The sequence below is a fragment of the Lepidothrix coronata genome, unplaced genomic scaffold, assembly GCF_001604755.1.
Source record: "Lepidothrix coronata isolate B3197 unplaced genomic scaffold, Lepidothrix_coronata-1.0 Scaffold7, whole genome shotgun sequence".
NCBI classification, from domain to species: domain Eukaryota; kingdom Metazoa; phylum Chordata; class Aves; order Passeriformes; family Pipridae; genus Lepidothrix; species Lepidothrix coronata.
Genome location: NW_016690187.1, coordinates 9,445,924 through 9,470,184, shown reverse-complemented (window position 1 = coordinate 9,470,184; position 24,261 = coordinate 9,445,924). Strand labels below are relative to the sequence as shown.

The window sequence follows — 24,261 nt, the reverse complement described above, 5'->3', positions numbered from 1 at the left end:
TTCAATAGTGCAAGTGTCAGACAATTATTAACCTTTTAAATGGTGTTATTATCCAAACAATAGCATATTCCCTTTCTGTCTTAGAATGCAGTGCATATAAAGTTTTCTTTTTTTTTAATCATCGGTTGATCACATGCTCCATACTGGATAATGTATCCATTTCTTGCAGCACACCAGCTCTATGTCTTTACACAGTAATTCTCTGAAGATCTCACTGTAAATACTTACCTCGTGTAATAATTTCTAAGTAGTCTAGGCAGAGAGAATGATGAAACCCTACTAAGCTGAACTACTGTGTAAAAGATGTGAGGAAAATACACTGTTTTATTGTTAAGTACAGATATTTTTAGTTTGGATTTTGAGCTCTGGATTCTAATAAGAGTTTGCTAGGTACAATTTGTACACAAAACAAAGATCTCATGCAATGAAAGTTGCAGAGCTTATCTTACACAACAGGTTAGCACTGTAATAACAGTATTCACTACATTTTCCTTACTTTCTTACTGAAAGGGAAAAAGTACAATTCTGTTTGGATACTACTGTGATAAGAGTAGAGTGAGGCTATTACCATTTCAAATGTTGGTAAAACCCCTAAAGGCTTTGTAAATGCATTATTTGCAAATGGATGCACACTTTTCTTCAGAAACGTTCAAAGAACTTCAACAAAATAAGCAACAAGAAGTTTTGAATCCTTCTCCCTGAACCTTACTTTTTCTCAAAGAAAGAGCCAATTTACTGTGAGATTTTTTGGGTACACTTTTTATATCTTCTGGGATTTCATATACCTATTTTATCTGCATAACTGAATGCAAAGATTTATAAAGATCAGTGAAAGTTGAATAAACCATTCCTTGCATTTTATATACACATTTCACATATTTTGGAAACTGCCATTTCATCTTTCACTTGATCTGTTAGAAAAGCAATCTATTGTACTAGGAAAACAACTACTCTTATACAAGTTTGTCTAAATGAGGGGAACCTGACTGTAGCCAGTGGATTTGCATCAGCAGCTGCAGTACACAGCAACTTGGTCTTGGGTCTGAGGCATTCTTCATGGTTCCAAAAGTGAAAGTTTCATTTCAACATATTTGAAACACTACCTTCCTTGCAAACTCTTTGCACCAGCATTATTTGTATTATTTAACAGTTTATTCTTGAGACTTTGATAAAAATAGCCAGAAAAATTTATGGTAGATTGTTAAGTTAGACTGTATTTTAGGTCTTAAATTTCAGGAATATTTTCAGGTAAAGCTCAGAATTTCACTTCTGTAAATATTTTATTCATTTGGTCAGCTTTTGGGGGCTATCAATGTGTCACCAAGGGAGCTTTTGCTGTTAACAATGACAAATAGACATAATCTACTCAAAAGAGGAAGTTACCTTGAAAGTTCACTGTCTGCTTTTCACCAGTCAGATTACTTTGTTAATAGTGTGTTGGCAGTGTCTTTTTGTTTAAAGTGTTTCGAAATGAATTCACTGGGTTTGAAGATGACATTTCTTTTGTTTCTTTTCTTAGTAAATAGAGTAAGTGCCTGCATTTATGCAGAGTCCAAATCAAAGTTCCTGATGTTTTTTGGTTTCCAGATGTCTTATTGGAATGTGTTAGTTGAGTGTTTAGTGCTTTTGAAAATCACTGTGCCCAAAACAGAGGCCTAACAGGGACCTCTTCTCAGGAAGAAACTAATTTTCTTCATCTCAGTCTTGGGGAAAACTTCACTTTGGCAGCAGATTCTCTCAGTTACTGTTCGGATTCCACCGCTTCCTCTATGGAGACGTAGCTCCTACATAGCTCCCCGAGCCATGCTTTCAAAGAGTGACAGTTTCACTTCGAAGGACTAGCTCTGAAGTTATCACTCCCAAGATCTAACTCTTTATGGGTGATCACACTCATGCAGGATGAATTCGGCAGCCCTGCAAGTCACTTCACTGTTCATTTTCACTTTCATATTCAGAGTACTGCAACCTGTGATTTCTCTGCTTCACTCACTTAGATACTTGGTTAGTATCTCTGTGAGAATGTGCACTGGCTTAACAAGTGTTTGTGTTCTTGGGACATCAATACAGTTTTTCCAAAGGGATTGGCAAGTAAAAGAACTGTGACGGTCAGTGCTCAAAGTGAGGAGGAGCTCCCAGGAGCTCAGCTCCACCACTTATTTCTCAGCAGGAGCAGAGTATCTTCACTTCTCAGGGTTTTTTCTTTCTTTTTTTTTTTTTTAAGTTTCATACTTTATCAGTTGAATTCCAAAAAAAAAAAAAAGAAAAAGAAAAAAATGCAAAGATTGAAAGAATGTAGGGAAAGATAAAAAATATCTGATCTGCAAGAAAAGAAACAAAAAAAGATGACAGGACAAGTTTTGCAATATCATATGATATTCTGCTAGTACTTAAAATCTTGCCAGTGTTTTTGCATGAAGCAAAAAACCCTGGATATTGCACTAGTTCTCTCACCTCCCTAAATTAACTCCAGGAAATGGTACAATCCTAAGTTTATCCACTTGAAACACTTACATACTTTCTTACTTCAGCTATGTAAGGCATTGCACAAATTTGAAGATACAGTGGGCTATTTCATTATCTGCCCCCACCTTCTCAGACCAACCCCTGTCAGTGATGCTGAAGGAAGCTATTTCCTTGCTCTGGCACTAATACACAGCAGTTCTTATTTCATGCTCATAGAAGGTCTTTGCTATTTATTCTCAATGGAGGAGCATTTCTGCTTGCACTTCCCCAAGGTTGCACCAGTGCAGCTCTGTGATTGTGGTATAATTGTGGTGGTGTTATACTGGAGTACTTGTGCAAGGAGGGGGCTGTCATCTCACACTCCCTGGCCAGGGTGGAGAATGTTATTGCTACTATTTTACAGGGGAGAAGCCAACAATGTTGTGAGTGGTTTTGTCCTAAGCACACAGAGATTCTGGTCGGAGCAGGTATTCGTACTCTGGTGCTTGGCATTCCTGGTCTTCTTGCTCACAGTTATTTCTTGATTAGCTGTTTTGCCCATGAGATGCTAACTTCTTCTTTCCCTCCCTCAGGTATATTGTGATGTCAGGAACCCCAGAGAAAATTTTAGAGCACTTTCTAGAAACTATGAGGCTTGAAGCAACTTTAAATGAAGCAACAGGTATCAAAAGCTATTTTATTATTACTGCATAAGATGGGCTTGCTGGGGGAACACTGCAATGTGATGCTTTGAAAAGCACCTGGTGGTAGTTTTTCTGAGAGAACTATCAACTACTCTGAAACAATCCCAAGAAAACCTAGGAAATCTGGAATTAAAGATAACAATCCACTCCTCCAAGCCTGCTCTATCATATTTGTACTTTAAGGACATAATAGAACAGCAAAATCCTCCGAGGTGCCAGACCACTAGTTATGACTTTAATTAGGCACAACTATAAGGCCAGGATAGAGCACACAATAATAATAGTACTCATACTTTTTGTTCTGGATATCACTTAATCCTGTGAATTAGCTTGGTACCTCCAGACGTTGCATTATATGTTCTGAAATCTTCATATCACATTTAAGGTATCACAATTTAAATTCCTTGTTTCTGATACTTTCCCATTTGCAGGGAAAGAAAAATTGTTACTAAAAGGAGAAGAACTCAGCACACCATGGGCTGAGTGCCAAGAATGCAGGTTGCAGCATCTGCACTTAATAGGTGGCTTTTCATTAGTGTAAAGACAACAGAGAATTTACATCTAGAGATATAGATATTTGCTGACTTACTATTAGTAAGTATTGTAATTTCTAAAATGACACAAAAAATCCTCATAATTTTCATAAAGTAATGCAGAGAGTTGTGTATTACGCTACATAATACTGCTTTTCCAAGTTATTTTTACATTGCAGAAGTATATATTCAAAGATGTTCTTAAATCCAGTTAATCTGTTATTGACCTCATAGTATAGGAGAAACCTGTACAGTGGTCCCTGAATGGTGGAATAATTGAAAAATTACAGAAATCTTTTTAAAGTGTGTGTTTTAACTATTTCAAAGACAAAAAAAATTTCCTTTTTATTTTTATTAGGATGTTATATTCATCTTTATTAGGATTACCATCAGTATTAATCTTTAAGCTTGCAGCTTTTTTATCACAAGTTTATTATGCACAGTATGCACATAGTATACATTTTTCTAAAGCAAATAATTTTTAAAATATTTTAAAACTTTTCACCAAAACATTTCATTACAAGATTACACCTATATCCTAATGCAATACAAAGTGTCACAGTTCACAGTATTATTTTTAGTATGTAGCGTCTCAGAGTGCTGGAAAATTGAATTATTGGTTTATGCATTCCTTTAATTTAAGAATATGTAAAAACCAGTTTGCTCTGGATATTACACAAAGAAAAAGTGAGAGAAAACTCATCCTTCCAGATGTGAATTTTGTCAACTGAGAGATATTTTCTTATATGAATTATAGGAGTGGAAGCAGTGATGTAATATTATATTACACAGTTATCTCACCATATTTTTTCTGCCATCCCTTACTTACAGTGTTTATAAATGTTTCTGTTATCTCAAAAGCTGCACTGTAGAAATTATACCCTGGAGTATTGTGTTTATTGTTTCTCAGTGATTCCATATAAGCCTGCCAAACTTATTCTGGCCTCTGCAGCCAGGCTTTATAAATCCTTGTTGTTGTCACAAATACAGAGATAAGGCAAACTGGGATTTACACCAGTGCTACCACAGATCATTTTAATAGAAAAAAACAGCTTGCTGTTTTTTGCCAGAGAAAATGTCAGTCATATTGTTTATGTATGTTTTAATGTAAGTGTAGTGGCTGTGATACCTTTGAATCAAAAATAAACCCAGAAATTTGACTATCCATTTACTTCTTTTAAGCATTCTTCTTGTTGGTAGGAAATCAGCTAAGAATTAAATTATTTGCCTTCTCCTGTGTAGTATACACTAAATCTGCTGTCTGATATTGTATTTCCTAAAGCCAAACGTAGCAGCTCTGTTTAGGTACCCAGGTGTGGCAGGCCTGATTCTTTTTTGCACAAAACTTACACTTGTACAGAAGTATATCCAAATATTTCACTTAAGCAGAGACTGGGGTTTTTTTGGTATGCCAAATTTCTCTTTGACATGGGCAAATGCCTGTTAATGTAAGTGCAATAAAATTAAAGACTAAAAGCTTAATATTTCAGCTCATATTTGTCCATAACCCATTTTTAAACTTAATGCCTACAAAAAAAGTGCAAATAGACCCCTTTATTATCTGCAAAGGGCTTATAAGATATTTTAGCTGAAAAAAACCTCATCCCTGTGTTCCCCAAGCTGTTTGCAAAGGCTTAATTCACTGTTTTCTTTCTTCTCTTTTCACAGATTCTGTTTTAAATGATTTTATTATGATGCACTGTGTTTTTATGCCAAATAGTCAGCTCTGCCCAGCCTTGATGGCACAATATCCTTTTGTAAGGGAAAAGTTGTCTTTTTAGCTGCTATCCCTATCGGTGATGAGATTGAGCTTCTCTCTCTCTCAAGAAGTACATCACACTCCATGTAGGCTGTGGGTTCTCAGTGTCAGACTAACAGCTGTCCATAGCTCAACAACTCTGAAAGGAATAGTGTATATCCATGATGAGATATGGTCCCAGACCATGAAAACCGTAACGTTCCTCTGCTCATTCCTATTCCAAGGAAAATAAATGTACTGTCCCTCCACCATATAAATGAAATTACATAAAAGTTTGGGTTACCCTTCCTGTATCCTTCCTGTCTTTCTTGGTTTTTGCTGAACTAGAGCATCTACATTTTAGCTGGGGTAGCTATGTCTTGGTGATTTCAGTGGCCCACTTTATGAATTACAGGCTGCAAACTGCCTCAAGCAAAAGGTTGCTTAAACTCATAGAATAATGGGTAAGTAGTTCCTAGGTGCTGTCACATAATACTTATGAATAAAAATAGTGATAATCTATAAGAATAGCCTATGGCAAATGCAAACAAACTGTGAAAAACTTCAATGGCATGTGAATACTAGGAGATTAAATCTTTCAGTGGAGAGCATCAAGAGCTGGGGTGATTCTCGTACTGTCTGCATGTTTTACAGGAGTCTGTGAAATGTCCATCTGTCAATTACTGCCAGGTTATTTAGTTTGGAGAGCTGTTGGGCACTGAGAGTTTTCCTTGTGCACAGTGACTTGAAGCTATCAAGTGACTGGAGCATTAAATAAACATATAATATTTTGTGTTTTATAGAATTCTGACAGGGGCATAATAACTTCAATTCCCTATTTATTTGTTTAGAATCACATTGGTGTGAAAGTGTACTTTCCTTGAAGCTCAGCAGTGCGAGTGACATCTGGGAAAGCTCACCCCCTGAAACCACAAAATAGAGCATCGTGTCCTTGTCTGGCAAGCTTGAGAATCCATTTGTGTTCCTCCTAGCAGGAACAGTAATTGTTTTTAAAACCTTTGGACCCATGAAACTGGTCTGCAGAAAATTGTTTGTATACTTGAAACACATTTTCCAAGATCACATTGTTTTGGATATCAAAGGTATTATAAAATGCTGTTGCTGACAGCTTTGAGAGGGGAAGAAAGGGCAGCACTTTTAATGGTTTTGGGGTTTTTTTCCGTGATTTATCTAGTCATATTTTTCAGTCAGTCCATTTGATATTCAGACTTGTCTAGCCTCAATTATAATAGTATACATCTGATATCCAATAACTGGGAAAATCAGACCCGTAAGAAAAATATACCTTATTGTTTATAGGGGAAAAGTGTTTCTGAAAATCAAAGTGATAGTGACACTTAAAGATAAATATTCATTTGTGATGAAATCTATTCTGGAGAGGAGGCCAAGACCATGGTCTTAAGTGGATCATGGCAGGCATCGTGCTAATTCTTTTCAAAGAGGAGGAGAGCTGGAAGTCACTGGCATCCTGCTGCTTTAGTGTCAGCTTTTCCTAGAGCCGAATTATTGTTTATTTGGTCTGTTCTGAATATGGAAAAACTAACTGTGCTTTGTTGATTGTACCATTGAAATTTATTGTTCGAGTTGAAAGGTTCCTAACAAAGCTCATCTTTTTTGAGCAAAATCACTCCACCAAAATGTTTGCTGGTGCTATGAGACTAAGGAGAGATGAATTACGCTCAATGAGGAAATTAAAACAGAAAAAGAAGGAGAAGAAAGGAGATTTGTTTGGCAACTTTTTGCTTCAGCTCCCAATTTTGAATCAAAACAGGTCTATTTTCTTACACTCACAATAGCTGGAAGCATGCAACTGTGAGTAGAGCTACACCACTGTAGTGCTTTCAAGCACAGTACAGGGTATGAACTATTTGGAGTTTCACTTCCTTTATAGCAGCATTTTGTTGTCTGTAAGTTATTTTAATCCTGAAAGGAATGGACAGGTGCACCATTTTGTCTTAGCATATGTTGGAGATAATTAGAAATATATATATATTGAACTCTAAACGTGTTGGTGTTGATAAATATTTTGCAATTATCTGACACTTATTGCAAGTATACATGATAGTTTATTTCTGATTGCAGTCTCCAGTGAAGCTGCATCCTGTATGTCCCATAAAAATGTGACAACCCTTCATTGACTTTCCCCATGATAATGTTAATAAAAATCAATATAAATGAGCAGTAAAAATACAGAAAAATACCAGTGCCTGTGGTGAGTCAGTTAATAAGAAAGTAAAAATACATTAAATAATTATAGCATTTGAAAGGTAAATATGGCATGAGAAAAATGACTCAGTAGAATATTAAACTTGCTCCCCGGGGCATTAGAGCACATAACTTACAACATATTATTTACTTCTTAGGACCTTTTGACTTACTGCCATAATTGTACTGATATGTTCAGTTCTCTAGTCATTTTAAACCTTTTCAAATGAAAGTAAAATGCAGATTTCTGAAAGTTTGCCAGTCAAATGAGTGCCCCAGTAACTCTGGTAGCATGTCAAATCCTTCCAGGCGTTTTGGGCAGCAGGATCATTTGGAAAGTGTGAGTTAATACATACTTTTCCTCATTATATTTTATTAGTAGCATTTGTTAGATAAATGCTTCTAAATGAAAAGGTTAAAATAAATATCTTACATAATTTGGATTCTTCGTTAATATTTTTATTTTCTAATTAATATTTCAAAATATTTTGTTAGAGCAACTGAAGGTGCACCTTGAAAGCATGCTGGACTTTGCTGTGAATGAGTGTCAGTATTTTATGTGTTTCTGTGTAATCGGGAATAGTGTTATTCATAAGAATCCAGAATCAGAATTCCGATATCTGGGAAGCCAAGTTGAAGATGCAGTTGCACTCATTCTGTGCTTACTTCACATTCAGCTATCAGTTTATCAGGAAACAGTTTAAATATATATTGTTATCCTCTGATCAGTGAGAAGTAGACACAAATTGTCATATCCTGTTTCTGCTAGGGATTCTTCATTTTCACAGAGGTTAAAGGCTCAAATTATCTCAGTTTATTGCCCATTGTGCCTTTATTTTTTCTTGGTTTCTTCTTTCAATAAATGTTACTTTTGGCCTTTTAGCTATTTGCCTATTTTTGTAATGTTGATACTTTATCATTAAAAAGGTCATTGAAATGTTTCCCCTTTTTTCTTATTGTTCATCACAAAATAACTTTCCCAAAATATTGTGTCCTAAATACGCTTTATTTGATGTAGTAGAAACATCTAATTTCCTCATAACAATGAGGCTACTACAGAAATTATTATTTTCCCTTATGTCTCTATAGTCAGTTTTGCTTGTAAACTTCCAGGTCCCTCTTCCATAATGGGACTGGGGTTCACCTTGAGTTACAATAACTTGTAAAAATAAAAGAAATAACACTGGTAGTTCATTACACTAGTCTTCATCAAAAATGAAAAACTGAAATTGTTAATAAACACCAAGTGACATTTTTCTTTTTCTTCAGCTGTTTGCAAAGAGGAACAAGGAGATATACCCTTCTTCAGTCTCCATGGTTAATCCTCTTCTCTGTGGTTCCAAGTGTCAATTCTGTTCTGCTCCCCTACAGCAACCACCTCTGTGGTGGGACTGTGATCATTCCTGTACTCTTTAGAGAATTCACTGTCTTTTTAATTTTTAGTATGAACGTGAAAGATTTGCAAATCAGTGTGCTAGTGAATATCATCATTTAAAAGTATATATTGGAAAGTTATGTTGGAACACCCTGAAAGTGATTTGTTGGAAGTCAGTTGTTTGTGAATTCATACTGGTTTTGATATTTTCAATCACTAAATGTTTTCCTTGACACCATGGCACCTATCATGCCCAGCCTTCTCAGGGTACAGAGCAGGAGAAAATGGATTATGCCCTCAACAATAAAAGGCGAGTCATTCGGCTGGTTCTGCAGTGGGCTGCTTTATATGGAGATTTACTACAAGAAGATGAAGCAGCAATGGCCTTTTTGGAGGTATAAAGGAATAGTCGTATCTCTGTACTGAAAAGTACCAGCCAAGCAAGATAAGCTGAAAGCCTGTTCCCAGTCTGCAGAATTCTGTCACAAAGTGAAGAGAAATAGGTCATTTCAAAGTGCAAACTGATAACTCTGTTTTCTCAGTTTTGGCTGCTGACAGTAAATGGAACACAACATGCTTGAACCATTGTTCAAGCCTCTAGACCTCTGAAAATACTGTTGCAGACCCCTTTGAAAGCACTGCAGGGGTAGATTGCTTTATAGCAGTAGATGAATTTGCTTTTTTTAGTATTTACTTGTGAATAGTTATGGAGCGCTACAGGTTGGACTGGAGGGCTGTTTATGCCTGCCTGAGGTGTGCCAGGAAGGAGCTGCAGGGTTGTCACTCTACAAAACCAAAAATCCTTTCCATTTGAAAGAAAGCTGTACTACAGCTATTGGAATTTAAGATCTTTGTCTTCAGACCCTTGTAAGTTCTTTGTGGTAGGTGCCATATCCTTGGATTTCTAAGACAAGAGGTACTGCCAAAGTCACATTAAGTCATCATGATTACCATTATTATTATATATCGAGTTATGGCACACAATCCCATATGGTAGTGGCTGAATGAAAGTTCTTGCCCCAAAGAGCCTAAAACTGAATCTAAGATAAGAATTAGCAGAGGGGAATAGGGAGGGGCCTTAAGAATGGCAGGCATCCCACGAGCCCACATGGGAAAGCTTTTCAAGCTTTGGAGGCAACATAGTCTTTCATTAGGCCAGAAGTTAAAAGTTCAAGAACAAGCACTAGTTGCAAGCATGTGGATCCTTCTTTGGGATCCTCCTTCTTATGTGGATGTATCAGGAAGAGTTTTGAGTAGGGTTTAAGAGAGGGTGATACTGCAGCAGACTAGAGTAGCTGAGAGTCAATGACTCAGCAGTAAATGAACCACTAAAGACTACAACAGCAGTGAATAAAAAACCCTATTGTGGCAGATTATTTGTGAATTTTATAGCCTTTATCCTTGACAGTCTGAAAATGCAGTTTTTGCACAAGCAGTCAGTGGTTACAGAGTGTGCTAAGGAGCCTCATCAGGCTTCCCTTCTGCATATCTAACTCTTGCTTTAAATCAGCTGGAGATAAACAAGTAGAAGTAATAGAGGGTTGGGCCCAGCATGTGTTCCTCTATGCAGATTATCATTCTTTATAATCATTAAGCTATCAGATGTCATCTCATAATCCTCTCTCCTGAGTACTGCTCATTTACCCCTATAGTTATTTAAAGACTATTCTGTATCATTTACAGGAGTTTTATGTATCTGTATCAGATGATACTAGAATGATTGCAGCCCTAAAGGAGCAACTTCCAGAGCTAGAGAAAATTGTAAAGCAAGTGTAAGCACAGTTTTTGCTTCTTTCCCCCTCCCTGCCCTTTTTCACAGTAAACTGATGAACAAAATTTAACAAAATTTATTGCTTATGTCTATTAAAAAGCCATTGTATGAATGGCTCTCAGTCATACAAGACTGAATGTTTGCATGCAGGCTTGTTTGGATTAATGTCTGTGGCCCTCTCTCTTCCACATCAGTCTTGCAAACAGCAGATTCTCACGGAGAGGTAGACAGAAGTTTATTTCATGCTTACATGAACTTTGTATAATATTTTTTCTTCCTTGGTCATAGATTAACTATGGTATCATCTAGTCTTTTCATATATAAATATGAATATGTTGATATTTTAGTTTGACAAGTGGACCATGTTCTGTGGGTGATACTGTACACAAAGTCTTACAGGTAATATTTAATGATATATTCTATGCTTTACCTTTTTATAGTTCTGAAGAACCTAAAGCACCACAAAAGAAGGTAAGATAATTTATTTGCTCACTTCTAAAGTAGAGTCTTAAGCACAGCAAATTCATAAGCATCTTCTCTTTAGTAATTATGGATATATTAAAAAAAGCACATTGAGGAAATAGCTTTTAACATTGTGAAATTTTGCATTGCTACTCTTTTTTCCTGCCATTGATAGGAGCTCTATTGTAATTCATGTATACCACATAATGTTTCTTTTTGCACTGATGTGAATCTTGATGATTCATTTTCAGCACAAAGTTCTTCTGCAGCTGTTCAACACAAGTGATGACAGGGCACAGAAGCGCCAGCCTATCAGGGGCAGCGACGAAGGTGAGTTCCTTCTCTGCAAAGTTTTCTTGAGCCACTGAGATTTGTGTAACTTTGTCTCTCTCAAAAACATGGTCTAAAAATAAATAAAAGTACCTACCTACAGTTTTGAAGCCTGGCCTGAAGCAAACCCTATTTTCTTTTGCTAGCCCAATATTCTCCATCGTTGATTTGAGGTGCTCCTGGTCTTTTCCCTTAGTTACTTGTGCTATCAAACACTATGCTTCCTCAGAGGAAGATGTAAAAACCTTTAAAATAAGGAACGAACAAAACAGGTAAGAACCAGTACAGACAGTCTACTGCAGGTAATGGCAATGCAATAAATAGTGGTGCTGAAGGTCATGTTTGAGCCTCTGTCTCCCCATCATAGCTTGAGCTAACATGTACAGCTGTTGCTTTGCAAGATAGGACTGGAGCAGATAATCATGACACAGATCATACAATCATAGAATCTAGGCACACAGCCTAGAAAACAAAATCTACTGATTTGTCCTATTGCTAATGTTTGATTCTCTGAAGAGATTAAGGTAAAATTTACAGCAGCGTATAAGAATATAATTTTCAGATTATTGAAAAGGTACTTTCAATGGTTGCTTTGGTTCATCTTCACCTAAACCAGCTTCTGTTTCAAGGTATTTGGTATTAAAGGATAGCTCTTCCTTATGAACAACAGTAAAAACAAGGCAACAAAATGCAAGGTCACGTAACTTAGAAAGCTGGTGGCATAAACCAGATCGATGGAAGAGCCGTGTCAAAAGCTGGAACTAACTACATATGAACAACAGACATCCTGTCAGGCATGCAGCCACTCTTGTCCATATCAGTGTTTCTTCTAGGCCTACAAAGAGGAAAACAGTTCCTGCTACCAGGGAAATACTACTTCTTGTATCTGTCCAGACAGGCAGTAACTGCTCCTTTCATGGCTGCACCTTTCTCATTCGCAGGGCAGGCAACACACTGAACACTGAAAACCCATGGATATGTAACCCTCAAGGCTGCTTGACTTGGCTTGACAGCTAAGCTGAAGGAGTATTTTGCTTCTTCTGTCTTAAATTGATGTCAGTTTGGGCTGCCTTACTTTTTGCAGGCTAATGTACTATCATACTGATTTCTAGGCAGCCAGAGGCCTGGGTTTATGTATTACTCTGTGAGCCAATTTGATCTGTACACACAAGTGTATACTTATTGCTCTGTTGTATTATTCTTCATCGTCTACCATATTCTTGATTCAGCAATTACATACTTGCTTGCAAAAAACAGGTTGCAACACAGTTTGATTTAAGTTCTGGTTGTAACCAAGACTATTTTCAAATCTGTTTTGTAAATATGAAAATTATTTTCCTGTAAGTAAGAGAGTTTGCAGCCAGTTTTACTGACTCTTGAAAAGAAGTGTTGATTTAAAATAACATAATGTCTGGAACATAACAAAGTGTCTGATTAAATTAGTATCCGTAAATAATGTAACATCCATAAATAATGAATCATAGAATGGTTTGGATTGTCCAAAATCCCATTCCATTCTCTCAGCTTCTCTTCATAGGGGAGGTGCTCCAGCCCTCTTGTCATCTTTGTGGCCTCTTCTGGACTCACTCCAGCAGGTCCACATCCTTCTTATACTGGGGACCCCAGGGCTGGATGCAGAACTCCAGGAAGGGTCTCACAAGCAGGGGGAATCACCTTCCTCAGCCTGCTGGCCACTCTGCTTTTAATGCAACCCAGGACACAGTTGGCTTTCTGGGCTGTCAGTGCACATTGCCGGATCTTGTAGAGCTTCTTGTGAACCGGCACCCCCAAGCCCTTCTCCTCAGGGCTGTTCTCAATCCGTTCTTTTCCTGCCTATGTTTGTGCTTGGGATTGCCCCAACCCAGGTGCAGGACCTTGCACTCGTTAGCCTTCATGAGGTTTGCACAGACCCACCTCTCAAGCCTGTCAAGGTCCTTTCTGGATGGCATCCCTTCCCTTCAGCACTTCAGTAGTGAAACAGTAGTTTATTAAAACATGGTTTATTAAAAGTTCTGAGAAATCAGAGATTTCTATATTAGAAATTGTAGAACATCTGTGAAATGGGGAGCTATCAAAACTGTAGTGATTTATTGATGCTTTGTTTCGTTTGTGAGGAGTGGTTACTGAAGTGAAAGTAATTTGGTACAGTAAATCTGTGGTTTTTACACATGGAATACTCCATGCAATCTTCTTTTCTTTAGTTCTGTTTAAGGTGTACTGCATAGACCAAACCTATACCACTATCCGGGTGCCAGTGTCTTCCTCTGTGAAGGAAGTGATCAGCGCAGTAGCAGACAAGCTGGGTTCTGGAGAAGGCCTCATCATAGTGAAGATGAGTTCAGGAGGAGGTACTGTATTTGCATCATCTTAAACACTTCTCAGTTATGGTGAAGCAGAATATTTGGAGGGATTGAAAGACTAATTCTGTCAAGGCTTTTATACCCATGTGCATGTTCAGCTAGTACACAAGTTCTGTCTTAGAGGAAAGTCCTTCCTCTACTGCAGGCACAGGCTGGAGCTCACATGGGAGACAGGAAAATGGAGAAGCTTGTGTAAACATGCTACAGAGCAGAGCTACCCCAATTTTCCTTCACTGTTAGACTTGTAAGAGTTTTTAAACAACAGGAATAGGAGGTAAGTGTGGATAATCTCAGGCTAGACTTATGAATCAACAACCTCAGAAAACACTGCAGTGCAGACATTCTGGTAGTGGTCATTACCATTCTGGCTGCTCTGCCCATGCAAGGCACTACAGAGCAGCTTAGTACCAAACTCACTGACCTCATGTTCGCTGAGGGTCAGGAGTCAGACCCCACTAATAGGCTGTGAAAATGTTAAGAGTAGCTGCAAGGTGAATTCTTCTGGAGCATTGGTGATGTTCAAGTGCTTTGGTTGAGTATGACTGTGTGGAGACACACAGAGGTAATGAGAGCTGTGCTGGAAGGCATTTTTGCAAACAGTGGTGCCTGCCAAAAACAGCTCACTTCCTGAGAACTAACACCAGGCAGCTTTTCTTTTTGCAGTTGCAGCAATTTTTTATTGTCAGATTTGCTGACAGCCATCACATGCTGAAAGAAACTATTTTGTAAGTTACTTCATTGTCTTTTCTTTACCTGTGATGTGATGCTCTTTTAGAACTGCTGTAATGCATTTTATCACCTCCTTATGCATTTACTATCTTCCAAAGCAATTTCTATTAAGAACAGCTCTCCAAATGCTTACAGTTCAGCAAAGAATGAATGGAGTCCCTAATTATGGCTGAATTTTTGTAGGTAGTTTCTAGAGATGGCATCATAGGCTTCTTGAGCTGTCTGTACAGTTTGGGACTGGGATTCTAGTTTTCTAGAAGACTGGTTTGGGCTGAGTTTATCATCACATTTCTTCAATAAAGAGGACCTTGTTGTCATCTATCTTGTATCCTGGACATTGGGTTACTGAGAAAAATTTGTTCCCAGGAGGGTGATCTGTGCCGTTGTTGGACGAGTCCTGCTGTAAATTCTACATATATATATAATAATAAATAATAATTTGTTTAATTTTTACAGAAAAGGTTGTGCTCAAACCTCATGATGTTTCAGTGTTTACCACTCTCAGTGTTAATGGACGGCTGTTCGCTTGCCCCCGGGATCAGTTCGATTCATTGGTATGTATGTATGCAGTTCTCTGGAAGGTCAGTGCTGCAGTTCATTTGGACACTTGGCCCTTTTTGGATTATCAGTGCTTTAGGTAATAACTAGTGGAAACCTTCACAACAAAGGACTTGTCACAGTGCTATGGGATGAGCTCTGAAATTAAAACAAGCTAATATTCCGATTTCCTAAAATAGACCGGAAATCCATCCATCTGATCCACATAACAGCACTTGATCCCAGTACTCTCAATCGGTCAGACTGAGCATTTAGGAAGAGTAGAATATTGTCACTAAGATATGCAGCAATTGCTCATTAAAGAATTATCTCCTCAAAGCCATAGGGATATATTCTCAAAGATAGGTGTTACCAGTTAAAGCATTATGGAGATTTGATTCCAACAGTAAATTCCTTTAAATCTTTTATTTCTCATCCCCACAAAATACTGTGTCAAAATCTCAGATTTTGATTCTAAGTAGGATCACAGAAAATATTCCTGGTAGAAAGTCTATTTTTTCTTAGGTAGGATTGCTCATAAGTACTTACAGTTTATACAACCATTCTAACAGTCTGCATGGGGTCTGCTTTTATAGAGTTTGATTTGACTGTACTTTTTGTTCCTTTTATTTCATTAAAAACAAATGTCATTGCCAAGTCATGTCAGCATGAACTCTATTACTCCTAGCCTTGTTTCAGCCTCCTGTATGCTTTTAACAAGCCACTTAGTATGTATGCCTGATTTCTTTTATAGATATGGTAAAATCTGTGCTTTGCTGCTGCTTTCAATTTAGTAACCAAGGAATGCACATCCAGCATATGTAGTTCCATGCAGAGATACCTCTTGTTCAGTTTATTTAATTCTGGTGTTCCCTTAAGGTTAATTAATCCTGCCAAGTAGACACCCTCATGGGGCATGCTACTGTAAAGCAGGGGTGTTGCATCAGTACAGCTGCACTGGGCACTTACATATGGCTCTGCATTGTCTGTGTACACATAGCTCTGGCAGCAAATTGTCATGGCTTTCTGTGCCTTTTCCCTATGCCATTTACCATGGATCAAGTCCTCAAAATGCTGCAGGAAGCTCGGTACAGGCCTGCAACGTGCTTGTTTTCATCAACTAGACTGACAAGTAGGAATTAGAGAGGTACATTCAGCACCTTAAAAATGGTTCTCAGCACTGCATAGCAGAATACATCCCCTTGTCAGCTGCATTTTTTCAAAGAGGTATAAACAAATAGAAAAACGTTACAACCTTATCTGTCTCCCAGTTCAATCCTTTCACATTCCAATTTCTGGCTGCTGCCTGTGCATGAACATTTATTCACATTACATTTGGCAATTCTCATGTGAAAATTGTTCTGGGTAGATGAATTTTCAAATATGCTGTGAGTTTGCATCTAAGTGCTTCTTTCCTAGTCCTGGAAAATACGTGTTTGTTATGGTAACAGCTATGTTGTGTTTGTCTCCAAATAGGGGAAAAAAGCCCTCTTTCAAGCTCTGGGCAATTCTCTTTACACAGATTTCCACATATTAGGATTTTCTACACAAAACTGCTGTGCTTTTATTTCATACGTTGTCATAAACTAAAGAAATTTTGTGTTTGTGCAAATCCCAATTCAGAGCAATCTGCAGGCTTTTATAAGATTGGTGGCTGTCCTGTTTCTTTTATTAGAGGATACTTTTCTTATATACACTTTTTTAAAAAATTGTGGATGAAGCTTTTAAGGTAATAATGCTTTTATTTGGTGTATTAGTTTTTAATTAGTTTGTATTATGCTGATATTTGAAAGAAAAGTTTTCCCTAGAGCACAAAGCAAGAATACATACAGGAATAAAGCTCCTACATACTGTGTGTTACTGAGAAAGTGATTTGATGTATTGATTCAGTCAGTCCTTTTTCTATTGCTAATATATTAATCTTATGTAAAAGAGAATTCATTTAGTAAGCTCATTTTTTATATTGCAGTGTGTAAATATGGCCTGTTAATGTTGCAGACTCCATTGAGTTTGTACTCAGAAAGGAGTCTGTTGACAATTCCGTGCTCCATCATTATCTGTTTAACAAAGAGGTGATGAGAAACTGGGAAACTTGTCAGTGAACTCTGCTGCCCTCTCCTGGGAACAGAACAGCTGACCTGCGAGTTCACAGGCAGCTGTACTGATGATACACATTCGAATTTGTTAGGATTGTTAGTATTTGTTAGTATTTTAGCAGCGCTGGTTCAAACACTTTGAACCTAATATGTACAACAGACTGTTTCAAATCTGACTTGACCTCAAGCCACGTTTTAAATCTCTGTTTAATGTAAGATTTACTTGTATGCAAAACTGTAGGTCACATCTCATTTATTAGCTGCTATGGAAGTGTCTTTCAAAAATGTTTTATACTTGATTCTTTCTCATAAGACTGTGTGCATACCATTTTAATTGGCGTAGCCAGGATTTTTACAGTCACAAATGGTGCCTCCCTATACTGTCAAAGAGAAAGTATGAGGTTTATTTTATAAATGATCAGATCACCTTGCAAGCATTGCAGATTTTTGAGGAATGGAAGATGTAATAATTCCCATCATTAGAATCAGGAATATCTAAAATTATTTTCCTTGTGCTTTGTGGCCTAGTTATTTGCATACATGATAAGGAAACATAACAAAAGTTTTGTGGAAAGATCCTAAACAAACACACATGCTTTAGTTAGCACAACGTGTATTAAAGCATTTATTTCTAGATTCAATTTTTAGAACAATTTTAAAAATAACACACTGAGAACAGCCTGGTTTATATTTCTTATGGTGCCCCTGAAGAGCTTTTGGAATTTTCCTGACTATCCTGTACATATTGAATACTGATTTTACACAGGGCTTTTCATTTCCTAATACCTACCTGTGGTTAAAAGCAAATTTTAGTTTTACTGTGAATTTCAGTTTTACTATTAGAAACATGCTTAGAAAAGTGAGGACACTGAAAAAAAAAAAGAGTTAGAAACATAGTGAAAGGAAAGCACCAATCATGCACTTCAGCATTTCTAAAATATTTTTATACCATTTTTCTGTTTGTAGGCACCATTACCAGAACAAGAAGGACCATCTACTGGTACAGTAGGAACATTTGAACTGATGAGTTCCAAAGACTTGGCACATCAGATGACAATTTATGACTGGGAACTCTTCAACTGTGTGCATGAGGTATGAGGATCTATCTATTCAGCAGGTTAGAATCTTCTAGAAGATGTTTAGTTGTACATTGTAGGTTTGTGCATTATTTCCAAAACTTTTTCTAAGCTTGATTTTCAAAAATCCTACAATAAAGCCACCTACAGGTTTCAAAAGTATAAGACATTCTTAATTCTATAAGCAAAATACAAAAATAAAGTTCTGGACATGTGCTGCTCATTGAATTACTTTTGTATGTTTTAAGGTATAAAGCATCTGTAGTTATGCTTTTACTATGCCTCAGCTATTGTCTACTGGATTTGTAACCTGAATCCTTGTCATCTCTGCAGCAATAAATGTAAACTGCAGAGCAAGTTTCAGGCTAGATACTCACCTGGTCATTCTTAGCCTCTCTCCTCTGTCCAAAAGATTAGAAAAAAAAATTCCAAACTGTTTTCTCTTTTCTAGCTGGAATTGATCTATCACACTTTTGGAAGGCACAATTTTAAAAAGACCACAGCAAATCTGGACTTGTTTTTAAGAAGATTTAATGAAATTCAGTTCTGGGTGGTCACCGAGATTTGTCTTTGCTCTCAACTCAGCAAGCGTGTTCAGCTGTTAAAGAAGTATATTAAGATAGCAGCCCAGTAAGTATACAGTCATATGTGAGCTGGAAGTGAGTTTCAGTATGGTCAGTATGTTTTTATTTTCTATTTTCAGACAGCCACACACAGTAGAGGTTAAAAGATTTTCTATTTCCTAATTGTGTCCATTTTCTTACAGGCTGTATAGAACCTTGTTAATATATATTCTTCTTTCCTGTGCTGCTCTCCATTGCTCCTTGATCTGTGGTTTCTTAGGGCCATGTTTTCACATCAAATTTCTGAGTAAATATATTTCAGTTTGTCATGACGAATCCTTCATTTACCCTTACATACATTAGCAATTATTAATATGGAAATTAGTAAGTATTAACAAAATCGAGCCTTAATTTTCCTGAAAACAGAATTACTTCTGGTGCTGCTCAGGAAAACCATTCTCAGAATTGCCCCGGGTGGGGGAAGGCAAGAGGAGAGAGCAAAGAGATGATGATGCTCGTGTTACTTTCAGTCTGCTTGGGTTTCGCAGCAAGTTCGCTCACAATACAAAACTGGGGGAAGTGTCTGATACACCTGAAGGCTGTGCTGCCGTTCAGTGGGGCTTTTGATAAGCTGGAGAGTGGGGCAGAGAGAAACCTAATGAGGTTCAACAAAGGCAACTCCCCAGGGTCCTGCACCTGGGGAGGAATAACCCCAAGTACCAGCACAGGTTGGGGGGCTGACCTACTAGAGGTCAGCTTTGTGGAGGAGGACCTGGGAGTATTTGTGGGTGACAAGTTGACCATGAACCAGCAGTGTGCCCTTGCAGCCAGGAAGGCCAGTGGTATCCTGGGGTGCATAAGGAAGAGAGTGGCCATCAGGTCACCAGAAGGAGGTGATCCTCCCTCTCTACTCAACCCTAGTGAGGCCACATCTGAAGTACTGTGTCCAGTTCTGGGCTCCTCAGTACAAGAAAGACAAGGAGCTACTGGAGAGGGTCCAGCAGAGGTCACAAAGATAATTAGGGATGTGGATCATCTCTCTTATAAAGAGAGACTGCAAGAGCTGGGCCTGTTTAGTCTGGAAAACAGAAGACTGAGAGGGAATCTCATCAATACATTCAAATATGTCAAAGGCAGGTGCCAAGAGGATGGTGCCAGACTCTTTTCAGTGGTGCTCAATGACAGGACAAGAATCAATATCCATAAACTAAAACACAAGAAGTTCCACCTCAACATGAGGAAGAACTTCTTTACATTGAGGGTGGCAGAGCACTGGAATAGGCTGCCCAAGAGCAATGTGGAGTCTCCCTCTCTGGACACATTCAAAACCCACCTGGACGCATTCCTAAGTAATCTGCTCTAGGTGCCTCTGCCTTGGCAGAGGAGTTGGACTAGATGATTTCTAGAGGTTCCTCTGTGATTTTTTTTCAAATACTTTTGTTTTAAAATGCAGGAATATAAATGTCCTAATTTTTTACTTACTGCTGGGTCTTAGGTTAGATAGCAGGCCATTCTTGCTGTCTTCTTTTATTCCTATTCAAACGTAAGCTACTTGGAGCCTTCACGCCAGACATGTCAGCCTCGACTCCTTAAAGGCAGTGACTGACTTCAGAGGGAGCAGGGGCATGTCCATGCCCTGCATAGCTACTAATTTTTATCAGTGTTTCCCTATCTTTCCAGTTTGTGGTGTATTTATTGTGTTCATTGCTGTCTGAACAGTTTGCTGAGGTGTGCAGTGTTTGTCCATGGCTTTGGGCATTGTGACTAGAAGCCTTTAGGCAGTTTTACCCAACAGGCATGTTGTTACTTGCAGTTAAACCATAAGTTTTAACTTTTTTGCATCATTAAATGGACTTGTGTAAAGGAAGAGATTACTATTACAGCTGTGGTGCCACCCTCCTCCCAGTTAGTAATTGCACATAGCTGAAGTCTGTGTTCACACTGAAACTGGGTGGCTCCTTCCTCTGGGATGCCCTGCTCTGCAAGTACTAGCTTCCTTCTGGGAGCTCCTTTGGGCCCTCATGTTGGATTACAATTGGTCAAAGATGAAGACTCAAAATCTAGTGGGGGGCATGCAGGATCAAGTTTATAATTAGAACAGAGAACAGAATTTACCTCTTTAGTTTCTAAAAATACATATATCGCATATTCCATTATCTCACTGCACAGTGCAGGAGTGGGAAGGCAGCCGCTGGCCTGGCGGGCTGTGCCCAGGAGAGGGCAGTGGCACCCACACACAGATGCGTCGGGGTCTTTCCTAAACTCAGGCATGAAGTGGGGAAAATGTTGAAATGTGGTCATTAAGATGCAGTAGTAATTTCCATGAACGCTTGAAATCAAAGTATCCTAAAAATTACAGTTAAATACCTCCTTAATAAACGGCCCTAGCCCATGGGTTTTTCAGAGTCATGGGTTTAATCCTGTGCTATTTACAACAGCCTGACAACCTCCTGTTTACTTCCATGTTTCTGGTATCACTACAATGCTAAAAATAAATAGCTAAAAGCAGTCTGCTCTGCTGAGTCCTCTTTGTCTCCTAAAAGCAGAGAAATCTGAAGCACAAGATTTTCCTCTGTACAAACCAAGAGGGCAGGTTTAATTGCAGCCGCTGGAAAGGCGCTGGGAAGTTTTGCCAGGCTGCTGCCCTCTGTGCAGTGCTGCCATGGTAACGGGTGCTACAGCATGCACTAAAACAAACACAAAGTGCACCGAAGTTAGAGGAGAGAAAAAGCCCAGGCCTTGAAGCAGTATCTTTGAGGAAGTTTTGCCTGTGAAGATCCTTGAGACCTAATGAGAACTTTACCCTACCTAGAAGTACTAGACTCATTAGAAAAGTGTCTGGGGAGAACAGCTCAATGCTGCACTATTAATCTTAGGCATAGCTAGTGGTAACAAGATGCCTCACATGTACCAATTTTCAAAGATAACTGCTACTGAGAACCCTGTTTCAGTTCTGTGGCTTGGGGCTCAGATGCCATCGCAGGAGGCACGTCATTTTGTGTCTGCCACCCCAGTCACCCTGTGATGTGTGCTCCCAGTCTGTGCAGGCAAGGCCAAGTGCTGGCTCCAAGTGCTGTGCACATGTGCTTTCAGTTCCAGGAGCCAGAGTCGCTTTTGCATCTGCTGGAAAAGGATGCAGAGGTTACCAGGTTCATCTCTTTTCTCCAGCTATTGTAGGATTAAACTTTCAAACAAAAGGGAAAAGTGAACTATATTTCCAACAGTGAGTTCTTCCTATATTAATTGCATTAGAAAGGCCTTCTGGGATGTGCTTGCACATACTCTTACGGATATCCACAAACCCAGTTTGTGGATATTTCCTCTTTGCAGATATATGCACAGGCTATTTAGAAACCTTCCTGTGTGTCACTGTACTCAGACACTTTCATTCAGTTTTTGAAAATTATTCTTCCCGTACACATGCATATGTTATAAGCCCAGTGAGCCTATAAGAAATTTTTGAAGAGTGTGTGTGTTTATAGAGAAAATGCCAAGATGAATATGCTCGTGTAAGTACCGAGAGATTCTAACCACACATATGTTTTTGTATTGGAGACAAGAGAGTATGTGTGTGTGTGTTCACTATTCAAAACAACAGGAAGATTTTTCCAGTACAATCCATTTTGGAAACAGAGCGACCTCTGTTCTGAGCACATTGTGGTGCTTTAGAGGATCCACTTTCTGACATTTTACATGCAGTATATATGCAGTGGAACCATGCAGCACTGTTTCTACTACCTTACAGGGGTCCTCTATCTGAAACTGAACTATTTAGTGTAGAGCTTGTAGAATTTGCAGAAGTTCTAGTGTAGAATGTCATACATCTAGATGGATTTTAACCGGGACTTTGTCAAATTGCATTGCTTAACGAGGTATTTGGCAAAACATTTCCTTTTTAAAATGAAGAGAGATTCAAATTAAATATTGCAGATACAGTTGCAGCTGCCTACATTGTTTGAGCACTAGTGCTGTGTGGTACTAATTATTTTTACTGTGCCACAATTTACTCCTAATCCTGTCATGGACTGTGCACAGATATCCCTTTATGGGTTTAGTTGTGCCTAGGGAAGAGGCTATCACTGATAGCCTATCCTGGCTGCATTTCATCTTTATTTCCCCTCAGATCCACTAATGAGGCACTCCCTGACCTGCTGGAGTCAGAACAAGTTGGTGTAGCTTTAGCGTTTTGATTTGTCCTTGCTAACCTTGCTCACTGTCCCTAATCTGATGTGGGAGAATTGTATGAGGAGCTCTGCCAGAAGATCTGAGGGGGCAGTAGTCTCCCAACAGACAGACCATCAGATGGGAGAGGTCATTTATTCACATGCTCAGTGTTCACACAGTGCAGACACAAGTAAGGCCCAGATCTAAAGGACTCACCCACTCAGTACATCAAGTCTGGTGAAATGGAGGGACAGAAAGTAGAGAATGATGTGGATGATGGATGATAGAGATTAGCATGATGTGGCAGTTATGGAGTTGGACAGTAGGATGTGATGATGATTGTATTAATTTCATCTGAAGCTAAGGATACCTCAGAGGAGCTAAGAGCTTCAGGATGAATGAAAAAATCTGAGAATCATAGTTAGAATCTTATTAAAGTTTTCTTGGTAAATCATAGAATAGTTTGGTTTGGAAGTGACCTTAAAGATCATCTAGTTCCAACACCCCTGCCATGGGCAGGGACACCTACCACTAGACCAGGTTGCTCAAAGCCTCATCCAGCCTGGCCTTGAGCAATTCCAGGAATGGGGCATCCAGAACTTCTCTGGGCAACCTGTTCCAGCATCTCACCATGTCATAGTAAAGAATTTTTTCCTAATCTAAACCTGCCATCTTTCAGTTTAAAGCCATTAGCCCTTGTTCTGTCACTACATGCCTTTGTCCAAAGACGCTCTCCAGCTTTATTTTAGGCCCCCTTTAGGTATACTGGCAGGTGCTCTAAGGTCTCCCTGGAGCCTTCTCTTCTCCAAGCTGAACAACCCCAGCTCTTTCAGCCTTTCTTCATAGCAGAGGTGCTCTGGCCCTCTCATAATTTTCATGGCCCTCCTTTGTACTCACTCCAGCAGATCCATGTACTTCTTATGTTGGAGGCCCCAGAACTGGTCACAGCACTCCAGGTGGGGTGTCACAAGAGTGGAGTAGAGGTGGAGATTCACCTCCCTCAGCCTGCTGGCCACACTGCTTTTGATGCAGCCCAGGACACAGTTGGCTTTTGGGGTACAAGCACATACTGCAAAGTCAGATAGAGGTTCTTGTCAACCAAAAACCCCAAACCCTTTTCCCCGGGGATGCTCTCAATCCATTCTCCAGCCAGCC

The 24,261-nt window shown here is 38.8% G+C and overlaps 1 protein-coding gene and 1 long non-coding RNA gene across 6 annotated transcripts in view; one reads left to right on the top strand and one right to left on the bottom strand.

The window, feature by feature from the left end:
• RAPGEF4 (Rap guanine nucleotide exchange factor 4) overlaps positions 1-24,261 on the top strand; it is a 156,020-nt gene that overhangs the window by 115,156 nt on the left and 16,603 nt on the right. For all 5 annotated transcript variants that reach the window (XM_017838346.1, XM_017838336.1, XM_017838326.1 and 2 more), the window contains 10 exons: positions 3,036-3,124; positions 5,348-5,426; positions 9,263-9,413; positions 10,702-10,790; positions 11,230-11,260; positions 11,503-11,581; positions 13,783-13,929; positions 15,127-15,224; positions 18,270-18,395; positions 18,831-19,009. In XM_017838346.1, coding sequence (XP_017693835.1) covers positions 3,036-3,124; positions 5,348-5,426; positions 9,263-9,413; positions 10,702-10,790; positions 11,230-11,260; positions 11,503-11,581; positions 13,783-13,929; positions 15,127-15,224; positions 18,270-18,395; positions 18,831-19,009 — 1,068 coding nt within the window. The remainder of the gene's footprint in view (positions 1-3,035; positions 3,125-5,347; positions 5,427-9,262; positions 9,414-10,701; positions 10,791-11,229; positions 11,261-11,502; positions 11,582-13,782; positions 13,930-15,126; positions 15,225-18,269; positions 18,396-18,830; positions 19,010-24,261) is intronic.
• LOC108509104 lies at positions 11,705-23,686 on the bottom strand. The gene is made up of 3 exons (XR_001878578.1): positions 23,636-23,686; positions 21,961-22,065; positions 11,705-11,826 (listed from the first exon to the last, which is right to left on the bottom strand). It is a non-coding gene; the product is annotated as an uncharacterized LOC108509104 (long non-coding RNA).